This window comes from Acipenser ruthenus, chromosome 4, assembly GCF_902713425.1.
Source record: "Acipenser ruthenus chromosome 4, fAciRut3.2 maternal haplotype, whole genome shotgun sequence".
Taxonomy (NCBI): Eukaryota; Metazoa; Chordata; class Actinopteri; order Acipenseriformes; family Acipenseridae; genus Acipenser; species Acipenser ruthenus.
This window is the reverse complement of record NC_081192.1, coordinates 20,553,086-20,567,324: the sequence shown is the minus strand read 5'-3', so window position 1 is coordinate 20,567,324 and position 14,239 is coordinate 20,553,086. Positions and strand designations below refer to the sequence as shown.

Sequence of the window (14,239 nt, the reverse complement as noted above, 5' to 3'; positions counted from 1 at the left end):
CTGATATTACCATCATAGCCAGAGCCATGTGTCAACCTGCAGTGATTAAGCCAATAAACCATACAGTAGTAACATGCTACAATGCAACCATCAGGGATAAAGTTGGGATGAGTTAATAAGCATAGCATGCAATTCATTTTTAGCTGGTAAATCTCACTGTACATTTACAGTTTAATCAACCTGCATAATTAATTGGAATTTTACAGTAATGCTGTTATATTTAGGCTTTTTATTAGCTTCAACTTGTAAAGATCCAATTTTGCTGTATTGTTTAAAACACTCTAAAAAATGAACTTAACATATATATCACTTAAAAACAACATCCTAAGAAAACGAATTAATAAGGAAATATACAGTACCAGCATCCATAAACTATGGAGATAAATTAATGAGTTGTGTATCCTCTATGAATAACATGCTCTTTTTGTCATGCATTGTGTAACCTCCACTTAAAACTTAGATAGGCATGTACTACGCAATGGGAGAACAGGAAAAATATGTACCTTACAGGTTGATTTTGATCAACCAATATCCTGCTGGTAATTTTACAGCACTGGGGAATCACCCTAGATTTCATAAACCACCCATCCAAGGTTATCCTGGCAGAGGTTCATGCAATCCAATGGATTTCCTGTTACTGTAACATGATCTGAAATGAATACAGCCATGGCTTATCCTAGGCAGGGTATAGGTTGATCAAAGCCCCTTGGATGAGGCACATGACCTGGCGAGTTTATCCTCAAATACCATATGCCTTGACACTAAGAAATTATTTTGTTTAATACTATATTGCAAACCAGCTGAATTGGCTTGGTAATGAATATATAGCTTTGCATTTTGAAGTGGATTAAATCTTTTGATTTTGGCTAGTGGCCTGTCTAGATCACAGGTAAGGGCTGCTTTGTTAGGAAGAAGCACCACAGGGACCAGGTTTAGTCAATGGCAGAAGAGCACACAGGTGCAGGTGGCAGCATGAGCCCACAGAATCTCAGAAGGCTCTGCAACTGTGCAGCTGAGGGGAATAGTGTGAGATATCCAAGTCATGACCATCTGATCACAAACCAGGAGCTGCTTTTCATTCTGCAGTTGCTAAGTGTGGCTACATTGGCAGAGAAAGATGACCCAGGCAGTATTTTACCCTGATGAAGCAGCTAGTTAAGAGGAGAATTTCAGCCAGTATAGTCACAACCACTGTGTCGTATGTCACTCTATTTGAACAAAGCACAGCATAATTCTGGAGACCTAGCTGTCATTGCCTTAAAACATGTTGCAGTGCTTTAAGCCTGAGACATGTTTTCTTCTTGTGGATAGCATCACTATTTGTAATTCAGTGACCTTGGTCAAAAGCACAAATTGCTTGATTGACGTAATTTATAAATCGCTGGTTATAGGGAAGTACAAAAAAAGGATATGGCTAAAATGTCCTTTAAACATAATGGCATTTTAACATAGCAAACACAGACACCCATTTAATGAAGGTTGTAATCTTGTCAGTCTGCATACACACCCCTATTTATTACATACTGTTTATGATGCCCTCTTATACCACCCTGTGAAGGAAGTTGAAGCTTTTGGGAGGTTGCATTATTCCTCATATTAAGGATGACCGTAAAACATCTGTGTAATTTATGCAAATAGGGAAGCAGGATCAAAATGGTGACCCTGTACAGTATTTGTTAAATGGCCATATTGCCAATCAGACTCCGGGAACTATTCAAGCGTATCCAGGTGTTTGCAAATTAATCCTCTCCCATAGCCATTTCTACTTCCTTTCCTCTACTGCTCCCTACTATAACTAACTTTAAAGTCCAGGGCTTGTAACCAGAAGGTCACTGGTTCAAATCCCACCTCTGCCACTGATAGTCACCGGTTCAAATCCCACCTCTGCCACTGACTGACTCACTGTGTGACCCTGAGCAAGTCACGTAACCTCCTTCTGCTCTATCCTGCGGATGAGATGTTAAATCAATGTCCTATTATAAGTGACTCTGCATATAATGCAGAATTCACAGCCCACCTCAGGAAAGCACTTTGTGATGGTGGTCCAATATAAAAGATACTATATAAAAATAAAGATATTATTAAATAATATCCCCGTAATCCTCTCCTCTCGTTCCTGTCCTCTGGATTCTCCCTGCTGGTACAAATCTAACTCCTCCAACCTTATCTCCCTGCCTCTCCCCCTTTCCTCTAATCTCTCCCTCCTGGATTTTTTCTGTCCCCCTCCTCTCTCTTCTCTCTCTGTTAGCACCTTTGAGTTTCTCGCTGTTGAAATCACCTCCCCTTGTTGCTTCCTCCTCATTGTTCTCTACCGTCCTCCTGGGCCCCTTACTCATTTTCTTGATAAGCTTGACTTCCTCATCTCCTCTCTCCCCTCTCCCTCCACCTCTGTTGTTCTATTAGGTGACTTCAACATCCACCTTTCCAACCCTAACCACTCTGCTGGATTTGTTCCCCTTCTTCACTCCTTCACCTTCTGTCTCTCGTCGTTCCCCCCTGCTCCCTCCTTAGCCCTCCCCCTTTCACCTTCCACTATCTCAGCTGATGACTTTGCCCCCTTCTTCTCCTCCAAGATCACAGACATCTGCAAACTCTTCAATACCTCGCCTCCTTCCCCACCCACCCCCTGTCATCTGCTCACTCACTCCCCATCACCCTCTGCAACCCCTACTAATCTACCCTCCTTCTCCTTCTCACCCCTCTCAGACTCCGATCTTTACTCCCTGCTCCAGAGCCATAAACCCACCATGTGTGCTCTGGACCCCACCCCACTCACCTCTTCCAGACTGCTGCCCCTGCTCTACTCCCATTCATTTCCTCTCTTCTCAACACATCTCTGGTCCCCTCATCTCCTCCCATGGCTTCTCTATGCTGACGATGCCCAGATCTGTATTTCCGTTTTTTGTAATTGCTCTTACTTAAAATCGTTCTCATCCACTCTTAGTCGGACTCATTCTTAAATGTAATTATTTACTGTATTCTTTATTTTGCTCTTATTTGAATTTGATGTTATTTTCTTCTGATTTTACTGTACCTTATAACTGCTCTTATCTGTAATGTGATGTTTTATAATGTGATATTTTGTAATGTGATATTTTGTAGCAATTGTAAGTCGCCCTGGATAAGGGCGTCTGCTAAGAAATAAATAAATAAATAAATAAATAAATAAATAATAATAATAATAATAATAATAATAATAATAATAATAATAATAATAATAATAATAAATATGTCAAACTGAACCACATTTTCTGGGATACAAGTCTGTGACCTTCTGACTCCAGTAGTCTCGAATAATAATCGAGTCCCATAGAGACGCACCTGTAGATTTTGTCTGTACTAGATTGACCACTGAGCTTGTACTAATTAGGTACACAGAGGGGCACTTTGTTGACATCAAGTAGGAGAGCGTCCGCTCCACAGGATTAACTAACTACACAAAACCCTTCCACTCCAAAATGGTGCTCGTGAAGGCATTGCCCAGCCAAGGTCATTTGAAAAGCTGTTTAAAGAGGGTTTGCGTTGTGTAGTAGGTTTCTGGAGCATGGTGTTCCTTTTAGTGGGACTAGCGTTCGCCACTTGTGTGGCAAATGTTTATTTTTAGCTTTGTTTTGTTTAGTTTTCTTTATTAAATCTGACACTAGGGCTACCATTGCTGGTACCTTAGTGACAGTCTATGTGTGTCAATTAAATCTGTGTGCCTGTGCGGCGTGTCAACACCCAATGCTCTGTGTCTGCCTCAGTATTATTCAGTGACGACCCAGGTATGTAACACCCCCCTGTTACAGGGATACTTTTGGGGGTTTATCTGGGCTGCATCCCAGCAAGCCAGCAATTTATATCTCTGTGTGCGGTCTTGTCCTTTGAATGATGTAACTCTTTAGTTAGCCTCATTTCTTTTCCAAATAGCTTCTCACTCCCTGGACAATTAAGGTATACATTAATAATGGAAGTGTAGCTTTTGAATTATTTTGAAATTATGTCATTGTAGTTCAGATGATGGGTAAAAATAAATTAGGACAATTAGTCAGAAATAGCTAGCAGCTTGAACCCAAACTGTTACATTCTGGAACAATTGTTGATTTTTAGGATTTGTTTTGCCTCTACACCGCATGCTACCGTAACGTAATGCCAATGAAAGGTACTTTTCGAGATGAAAGACATTCAGCCTCAAACAGCTACAGTAGGCCTAAACCAGCCCACCATAGGGAGCCTCTATCATCCTAATTCATTCATCTCTCTTGTATATCTTGTGATACTGATTTCAGCTTTGTGTTGTCCAGTCGATTAATCCAAAACAGTATAAGCATGTTTCAGAATGTAAATTCTGACAGACTATTTAAAACGAATTAATCCTGTTTCCTGGTTCGATCTTATATTCCCGAAAGCCTGTCAGAACTAAAGTTAGCATTCCACTAACTGATTCAATGGTAAAACAATCCCTGATGTACTGTATATCTTCACATGTCATTATTTTGACTGTTTTGTATGCATTTTCTTGCTTTAATCCAGATCAAATTTTATATGAACGAGTAAACCATTTTACACCTGAAAATTGTTCTATAGTGGTTCTAAAGATGTTACTATAAAAAAACATGTAGTTATATTTCATGCAGTGTGTTGCAACAAAGCTGGAAAAATTGCTTAAAAAGTTTGCGTCACTCATTTACATACCGAAACAATGCTTTCTTTGACATGAAAGAATGCTGTAGATAAATAAAATACTGTATGTGGTAGTGTACTCCCCTCAAGAAAACAATAAGGCATTTTAAGAATCCACCTTGCTCTCAGCTACACCATATGTACTCAAAACACCCCAGCTATTTAACAAAAAAGAGAAACCAGCTGACCATAATGTCTGACCATATACATTTAGAGTAATGGGTTTTCGGATGATGATCATCCTTAAGGTATTCTGACACCAAACCAAGCCGCTACAGATGGAAGTCACTGTCATCTGAGAATGATGTCACTATTTCACTGTTCATAATTATGTCTTATTGTTTTTATATCTGTACTGATTCTGCATTGCCAGATCATGTCACATGTGTTCCTTACAGTCAAACTGGACTGTTCCTGTATGCAGGAAAGTACTCGCATGATGACACTTGAGTGGTAGAACTGCCCAAACTGAACATTATGTTCATGTTCATAAGTAATTAGAAAATGATTTATGTTATCATAAGGAAACCATACCAGTCTTACAGTTGCATCATTTCAAAGAGTAAAGCTGTTATCACAGATTTCTTTAAAGACCAGAGGGAAGCTGTAACTGTAGTGATATTGGTAGATAAGATGGGGAGCGAGTCCAATAAATCAGTATTATTAGTAAAACAAAGGAGCAATGTAGTGTTCTTTTCCATTAAGGATTTGCTTGAAGTTGTCGATCAACAGACACATTCATCTCAGCCTCTGTGTTTTGTACTTTGGTGTTTTTTTGCCAGCCATTGATCTGAAACCAAATCAATGGTTTATAACTTCTAAAAACTAAACTTAAACCTAAATGGCAGTATTGATTGGTATGTACGTGAAATATCAGATTTGTCCTAACTAAAGTTTCATTCTTGTTGCTTCCATTCACTTTGTATCATTTTTGGTTTCATGTATCTTCTTCTAGTGACTTTTTAAAACTCATGTTATTTAATGTCAATACCACTAATGTATATTGGCTAATATGAATACCTATCCAGCACACAAGGTATAAAAACAGCATTACTTCATCGCAGTGCATGTACAATCTTGTCAATAAAATATAGTAAATCATCAAACAGAGAGCCCGAGCCCAACTGCTCTGTCTTTTTGTGTTGTATCGATTCAAATGTATGTGACAACTACACAGCGAATAGCATTTTCTTTCTTTTCAGGTAGGTTCTGCATCGGTCTGATTGTATGCAATGAGGGCTTACAGTTCTGTTGTGCTTCTGAGAGCTGTATTGAGGATACAAGAGTGATTGAAACCTCTGAGATTAAAAAAGTCACCTGGGATGTGATTACTAATACATTGATATGCATTTTATCTAAACAAGAAGAATACATTCATTAGGATAACTGTGTTGTGTCATTATGTTATTTGTATTATTTAATTGTGAACTAAATACATTAATTCTAATGGGTATTGTAAGATATTGAAATGGTTCCTAAGCTTCTAGGGCCTGTTCATAATGAATTACTGTGTAGACTAGAAAACCTTTGTTAATAACTCTGGGGACCTGCTGCACTTGATTGTAAAATGCCTGATACAGAAAGCTACATACTCCAAAACAAACAAATGTTAATTAAAACAAGCTGCCATTTTTAAACCTGATAGGCTGAGCACTGCAGTTATTTGTTTCAGGGATTTTGAGACTACCACACACAAGTTAAAACTTTAAGTAGCAGGACACTTTTTTATCTTTTAATTATTTGTTCCAGTTCAGGAGCCAGAGCAGCTTACATTCCAAAGCAAGCTTCCATGACGGCTTGATGCCACAGAAACTCCCTCTTATCTTGGAATAGCGCTGAAAATGTATATTTAGCATATCGATTCATAAATATGCAAGGGTTGCATGACAGTGTGGAGGGATTGTTTCAAATAGGCCACTAGATTATACTACACATAGATATAATGAGAGATATTCATGTCTATTTTATAATGCAGTACTACCAGGTAACATTGTAATATGCACTGCATATCAAATGTTCGTACTATTTGTGTTCCTATTTTAATTATCTTTACAATAACTTCTATTGTCCAACCCTGGTTTGAATTATTAAAACAGGGTTTCCCTGGCGTTGTAATAATTTTACTGACAATGGTGGTGCAGTGGTACGGGCTCTGTAGGAGTTTCTGCATAGCATACAGTAGAAGTTAGAGCAGCATTTTACTTGCTGAATGTCTCCATGTAAAGCTATAATTCATTGCTCACCTTGAGATGGAAGGTACAATGGAGCATTAACTCTGTAGATGGCAGCAGATTTGCAGTGACCCCCTTAATTGCTTTTGGACTAGAGTATAACTAGCAGTCGATATTATCATCAAGGTCGGATTGGGGTCTGTTAATATAGGCTAACGGGACTGTGAAGGCCAAGCTAAGCACCATTATTTAACATTAAGTTACTTTGTGTAGATACATATTGGGGCCATGGTAAATTCTGCTATCTTATCAGATACTACTGTCAAGACAAAGTTATTAAGTCTTTGCTGTGAAAATCTTTACATCTGTTGAATAGAGCTGGATGCACAAGCACAACATAACAAGTTTCATGGTTATTTTTTTCATGTCAAAGTCTCCAGGCTACAATTTGAAATATGAGAAGAATGTGTGTTAATACAATATCATTGTAAAACATGGCTGAAATCATACTGTGGGTAAAACATTGTGAGAGGATACAACAAGGATAGCTGGTCAATGTCGTGGCAGAGACTAACCGTCTGCCTTCTATAGTACAATAAGGTGTTGTTCTGTTACCCTTGAGCTTTCATATTCACATGATGTATAATATCAAACTGAACATTGTTTAAAACTTGTTTCGTTTGTAGATATTTCCACACCATATACCTTGGCATACGAAGCCGTCGGAGTGGAGAGAATGACAGGTGGCGCTTTTATTGGAGAATGGTGTATGAGTATGCAGACGTGAGTATGCTGCATTTGCTAGCTACCTTTCTGGAGAGCGCTCCGCAACTTGTCCTGCAGCTCTGCATTATAATTCAAACCCACCACTTACAGGCTCTCCAAGGTAAGGATTTCATCTTCAAAGTTTACTTTTCAGACATGTCCCACTGAAAAAGAATTGGTTCTGACTTACATAAGCCCCTTATTACATAAGGTTTTGCCCCCTTTTTGAATTGGGATTTCTGAAGCATTAAGTTACATAAGCTTAGATTCAACAGTGGTTAATGATGTATGGTTGTGGAATTCAATTCCTAAAACTTTATTTTAAATGATCCACTGTTATAACATCTCTGTGTAACATATGTTTAATTATCTAGTTAGGAAACTGTTAGATAAGTATGTTGTTGACCCTTATTATCTTTTAACAGGGAGATATGTTTTTTTTAAAAAAACATTTGTTTTTTGCCAACAGTTAACCTTTAATATAAGATACTGGGTCATCATTTTATACAGATCTCTTCCATAAACCTTTTGTGTCAGTGTATACTCAGTATTTGAAAGCCTATTTGGTAATAGATCTTGGGGCTGATTTTAATTGTTGTGAATAGAAGAGATTAACTAAAGACAAGTCTGGTACCATGTTGGCCACATAATTTCCAATAAGGCACCCTAGCTGTCTTTGCTTGACTGTTCAACTGCAGTCTGTCTCCACAGTATAACATCTACATCAATAATGGGGAAAAAAACAAAAAAGGTGTTTGCCTAAAATGTGCGATGACACACGACAGTAAAAATGATGTACATCTATTGACAGAATGTGTGAGTGTAAGGTGCACATCACGATATACCGCGGTTAATGTGCGGTGCAGTGTGAAGTGTAAACACAATAGTTTATTTTTCCAGCAGAGTGCGCTAGAGAGCTTTTAGGAATTTAATGGACTGTGTACAGTTGTTCATTAACAAGATAATTTCTGCTTCGGATTTGTTTAATACTCCCCTCCCTCTCTTGGGTACTGTATTAACTATTAACTGTATTAACTAGACTACTGTATTTTTTAAAATTAATGTGTTGATTGTCAATAAGACAACTAAAGAAAAAAAAAGATTATATATATATATATATATATATATATATATATATATATATATATATATATATATATATATATATATATATATTGTGATGAGGTGTGGGGCACTGTGGTCGAGGGCCGGTATTTTGGGCCTCGGATTTTGCGCAGTCTGTACCCTTTTTAAGGAAATGTAGTCCTGTTGGTCTGACGCAACAGGACTTCAATTCCCAGGAGGCCATGGGACTGATGGGCAGCCATTTTAGAGGGCACAATTATAATAGGTGATTGGATCATTGATTCAACAGCTGCCTTCAATTTAACAATTGGGAACCTTTTAAAAAGGGCAGGGTCAACCTGTTGGGGGAAAAAAAAGAAGGAGAGTTGGAGAATGAGCTGTGAGCTGTTTGAAAAGGGGAACAGGAACCAAATCTTTTGTGCAAGGTGGGACTTAAAAGTCCTGGTGTTTTGGGGCCGGTAAACAGCTTAGCTGCCCGGACTGTTAGATAGGGATACTTGCTGTTTAGTTAGAAATCCATAAAGGAGTTAGGCTTTTGTTTGTTTATCTTGGATACTTTTTTTTTTATTAAGCACTGTAAAGAATAAACGCACAGGTGCCATCCTGTTTGAACCACATTCCTGGAAGTTTGACTTTCTTTAATGCTAGAGGACAGTGTAAAAGGTCCGGAGGAAGTGACAACCATAACACACATTTTCAGAGTTGTCACAATATATATATATATATATATATATATATATATATATATATATATATATATATATATATATATATATATAATACTTTCCCCTGTCCATATTAAGTGCTATTTAAATAGAAAACTGGTAGGTCAATCTGTTACTTTAATACCTTGTTTGATTGGTAGGTCTATGTGTTTTTCGTAATGGATTTCCAACAATCTACTGTAAACTTTATATATATGTTAATCAGCTCCCATACAGCTGCCTGTCACTTTGATGATCAAAGCCTAAATTGCAATCCATGAAATCGGGTCCTAAAAATGGAGTTCTCCTGTTACTTTTTGTGACCAATATTACTTACTAATTTAATGTGAAAAAAAATGTGATAGATTTAAAGAGTAAGTAGAGGGGTTCTGAAAAACAAAGAGTTACATATCCCCACATGTTGCTATAACTGTTTAAATAATGTACCTGGAATTTTTCTTTTCATTGCTAACTTATCCTGACCACTTCTTACACTTACAACTTTAAAGGATGTTTCAAAGCTCTTTTCAAAATGTCTGCTCTAGTACACTGGGGTTTGAGATATGTCCTCTAAATCACTGCAGGAAGCATTGATTTAAAAAAAAAGGGTTGCGTAGCTGTCGTTCCTGCAGCTCGCCTCTTGAGCATGGTGTTGCAGTCGCCCCGAGCGATCTCCATCGGATGTTTTTAACCTGATGGACACTCGGTCGAGACCCGCCCACCTGCTGATTGAGGACCAGCACAGCCAATCATCCACTGCCCTTCCCCTCAACCAAGCCTAGCAGGCAGCAAGTCTCAATTGAGCGCCCGTCTGTAAACAATAATTTAATCACACAAATCAACTCCAAAAAGACACAATAAACCCATTTCCCCATACAAATTATACCAACACTAATTTACACATGTGCAGGGCAATCTCCCTGCTACACAGACTCTGAAGTGTAAAAAGTTGTCAGGGTGTTAACAATGAAAAGAAAAATTACAGGTACATTATTTAAACAGTTGTATCAATACGTGGGGACGTGTAACGCTGTATTTTTATGGATTCTGCTGCTTACTCTTTAACCTGTGGTTCACACTCTGTAGTAGTGAATCACTTTAAAGCTCCTGAAGTGCCCAGGACATCAATCATAATTACCCAATCTATTAATATCCATTAGTACTTAAAACTAAAATTAAAGCTAAATACCCTTGCCAAACAAACCACTTTACCACGTTGTACATATAGTACTTAGAGTGAAGTCCTCATGTTTTATTTGTGTAAGAAATCATACATTGTTCTCCAGTAACAACCCATTAAAGATGCATCTGGCAATGTATTTGCTGCTGTCCATGTTTTAAGCCTAACACAAACACAAAGTTTAGCTTTCCTAGTTTTTGCATAGTGTACCCATTTCAAAACCTAAATGCTTATTTGAAGCTGTACTAAGTATGTTTGAAAGTGCTGTATAACTGATGTGTATGCTGTGTATGAGCTTTGCAGCTCCTATGCTTTAGATTTGCTAAAAAGGCTGCAATACAGCTGTTTAGAAACAGCCACAGAGACAAATAATGTACATTTGAAGCATGACTGCAGCCTGAGTGAGACTGCAGACTGAGCTCTGGAAGAGAGCCCCCTACTGTGCCATCTGAATCATATTTCCTCGAGGCCCACTTCAATGTTCAGAATATATTGATATGATCTAGTAGTTTGAAGCCATGATAAACTTGTAAATACATAGTAAGAAAACATGTAAGGCTTGGGAGGCTTGGTGGTCCAGTGGTTAAAGAAAAGGACTTGAGCCTGGCTGTGTGTGACCCTGCGCAAGTCACTTAGCCTCCTTGTGCTCCATCCTTCAGATGAGACGTAAAACAAGGTCCTATTGTAAATGACTGTGCAGCAGCAGTTGATGATGCATAGTTCCACCCCCAAGTCTCTAAGTCGCTTTGGATAAAAGCATCTGTTAAATGACTATAATGTAATTAGTAAATTAATGTAAAGGAAAAACTGCAAATATACCATGCAGTTCTACTTTTATAAGGGAAATGTTTTAGAATGTTATAAAGTGCCATTTTTTTCTTACCTTTTCTTCTGCATTTATCTAAAGTTCTGTGAATTCTAAAGTTCTAAAGTTTCTTTTCTCCATGTAGCCCTATCCTGGGCACTGTGAATTTTGATGCTTTTTATAATGGCCCATATTTTACAAGAAAAAGGAACAAACTTAACAAATGGTATCTCAGTCCTGGAAGTCATAATTTAGTCTGACCATATATACGTTATTATTGTAGTGTGAGTTCCAGGTGCACTAACTTTGTTTTCTTATATGGTTTCCTGATATCGGAAGGCAAGTTTGTTCACTGTGACAAGGACTGATTGTCATCCTATAATTGCTTCTGCTTTGAAGTGCATTGTCGGACAGATCCCGGAGCTTTTTGCTGATTTGTCCATAGCTGCACCATTTCCTACAAGCACTGGAGTAAAACAGGGTCATCCGTCAGTTCCCCAACAATCAGAGTAGGGATTAAAGAGGGCTTTTAAAGGGCATTCTTTGTGATCTTGCAGTGCAGTGGTCCCTGTTTAAGTCAGTACAATTTAATATCAGTCAGACCTGGAAAGACCACCTGTGCCATCTGTCTATAATGATCACTATAAAAAAAAAATTCCTAACTGTATTTTTTAAAAATATTGCACCCCTTTTGCAAATTATTTGTTAGAAACATAGTGTCACTAGAGCATTATTATTATTTATTTATTTATTTATTAGCAGACACCCTTATCCAGGGCGACTTACAGTCGTAAACAAAAATACATTTCAAGAATCACAATACAAGTATTAATACAATTAAGAGCAAGATAAAATACAATGACTTCAGTTCTAGCAAGTACAAGTATATGACACAATACGATTCAATAACAGAGCAGATAACAGTGTCAGTGATAGTTACATCAGAATATAATTAAATACAAAATACTACAGATTAAATAACACTTGTGACAGATTACAGTACTCTAAAGTACAGGATTAAATGCAGTAAAATAGGGAGCAGATAAGAGCAAGTAAAGCACATTAAGGAAGAGTGGTAAAGTGTCCAGAGGGAAAGAGGAGTTCTACAGGTGCTGTCTGAAGAGGTGAGTCTTGAGGATTGTTGGACATAACTTCAAAATATAGATATATTAACTGCATGTAGTTACATTCTAGTTTGCATTTTTAAAAATGACTGCTAGTTTGGCAGTTATGTGATTGAGAGGATAACCAAGAACTGAAGAAATAAAGTACATACTGCACATTAACAAGTTGTTTTCCATTGCACTAGAAACAATTTAGAATTAGACATATGTAGGTACTGTACATGACCTGCTACATCATGGCACTACCCTTTATCAGCATTATTAAAACCATCTCAAGGCATTTATAAGTGTATGACAATGTATTTAGGGTGTGTAAGAAGACTACACTATAATACACAGGGTCAACTTTACAATTATAACTTATTATAAATCATGTTTTAATTAAAAGAAGAATATGTACATATATTTGCTTTCAAATGTAAAGTGTTATACGACACCACATTCACCTCTCCCTCCATGAAACCTGCTTGGACAATTGTCACACTATTCTCCTGCCACTATGTGCAGCTGTAATGTACAACGTAATAAAAAGGTTGCTTTATTATAGTATTTATTTAACAGAGTTTCTATTTTCACATTTAACTGTATAAAAAGCACTTGGTAAAACCGAGTCTGACACTAAAGTTATATCAGTAGTATAGTTTTTAACAATAAAAAAGCTTCTTTATTCTTTCTGACATTGTGAAAAGGTAGAATCAATCTTAGTATATTTTTCCCGCAGAATCACTGAGTTAAGCAATAGCAGAAGTCAATTATTTTTCTGCTGCAAATTAATTGTTGAAAACACTAGCTCCCTTTAACTGGTTTCACCTTAAGTAGGATAGATTAAATACCCTATCTCTGTGACTAGGTGGCTGTGATAGGCTAGCTGCAGGGAGGACTTCAGGCCAGAAAGAAACACACAGACAGACGGTACTGGGCTTGAAACTGAGACGTAATGGCTGTGCTCAGTGCGTTTAATAAACAAACAAAAGGTTTTAAACAGAAAAACAGAAGACAGGACACGGCACTTTACGCCAAAATAAATAGACAAACAAAACGGACTAACACTTAATAAACGGTGGACGGACAGACACACAAACACGGTGAGTTTAAATAAACAAACAAGTATTGTGCTGGTCCTACCAGCACGCAATAGCAATTGTTATTTCTATTTCTCCTTCTCTCTCTCCTGTTCTCCACTCATCGAACACACAACCCCGAGTGAGTGAAACGTGCACCTATATATACTGTTGTGCCGGGATTCAATTACTAATTAATTATTCATTTGAATCCCAGGACGTGAATTAATTATGTGCAACCTCGTGCTCACATATTAAATACTTTAAATGCACGTGAAGTGAAGTGCAATCCCGTGCCTAAATACAATTATACATTTTAAATAACTCGTGCTGCACACACCCATTTATATCCCGTGCAGCCATATCTATACTCCGACATTAACACACCACACGCAACATACAACATAGAAATATACACAGGGGTGGGGCACATTGCCACAGTGGTACATTGTAGTTATCCTCTGTCAGGAGAATGTGGGACTGTGACCCAGATGGCTTTGTGGGTGACGTCAGACCAGGAAATGCAGGACACGGTACTGCGGCTGAATGTGCTGGTGTGGAGATTTATTAAATAAACAAATAAAAGGTTTGAACAAAAAACAAAACACTTATAAAACAAAATGGCACGTTGGCCAAAACAGACAACAAACACACACTAGGAATAAACAAGTATCATGCTGG

General features: G+C 37.7%; 1 protein-coding gene across 1 annotated transcript in view; it reads left to right on the top strand.

Annotated features, from left to right (window-relative positions):
* The window catches only part of xkr4 (XK related 4), a 122,477-nt gene that overhangs the window by 61,199 nt on the left and 47,039 nt on the right, over positions 1-14,239 (top strand). Inside the window, exon 2 of the mRNA XM_033999378.3 lies at positions 7,520-7,719. Within this exon, the coding sequence (XP_033855269.2) occupies positions 7,520-7,719 (200 nt within the window). The remainder of the gene's footprint in view (positions 1-7,519; positions 7,720-14,239) is intronic.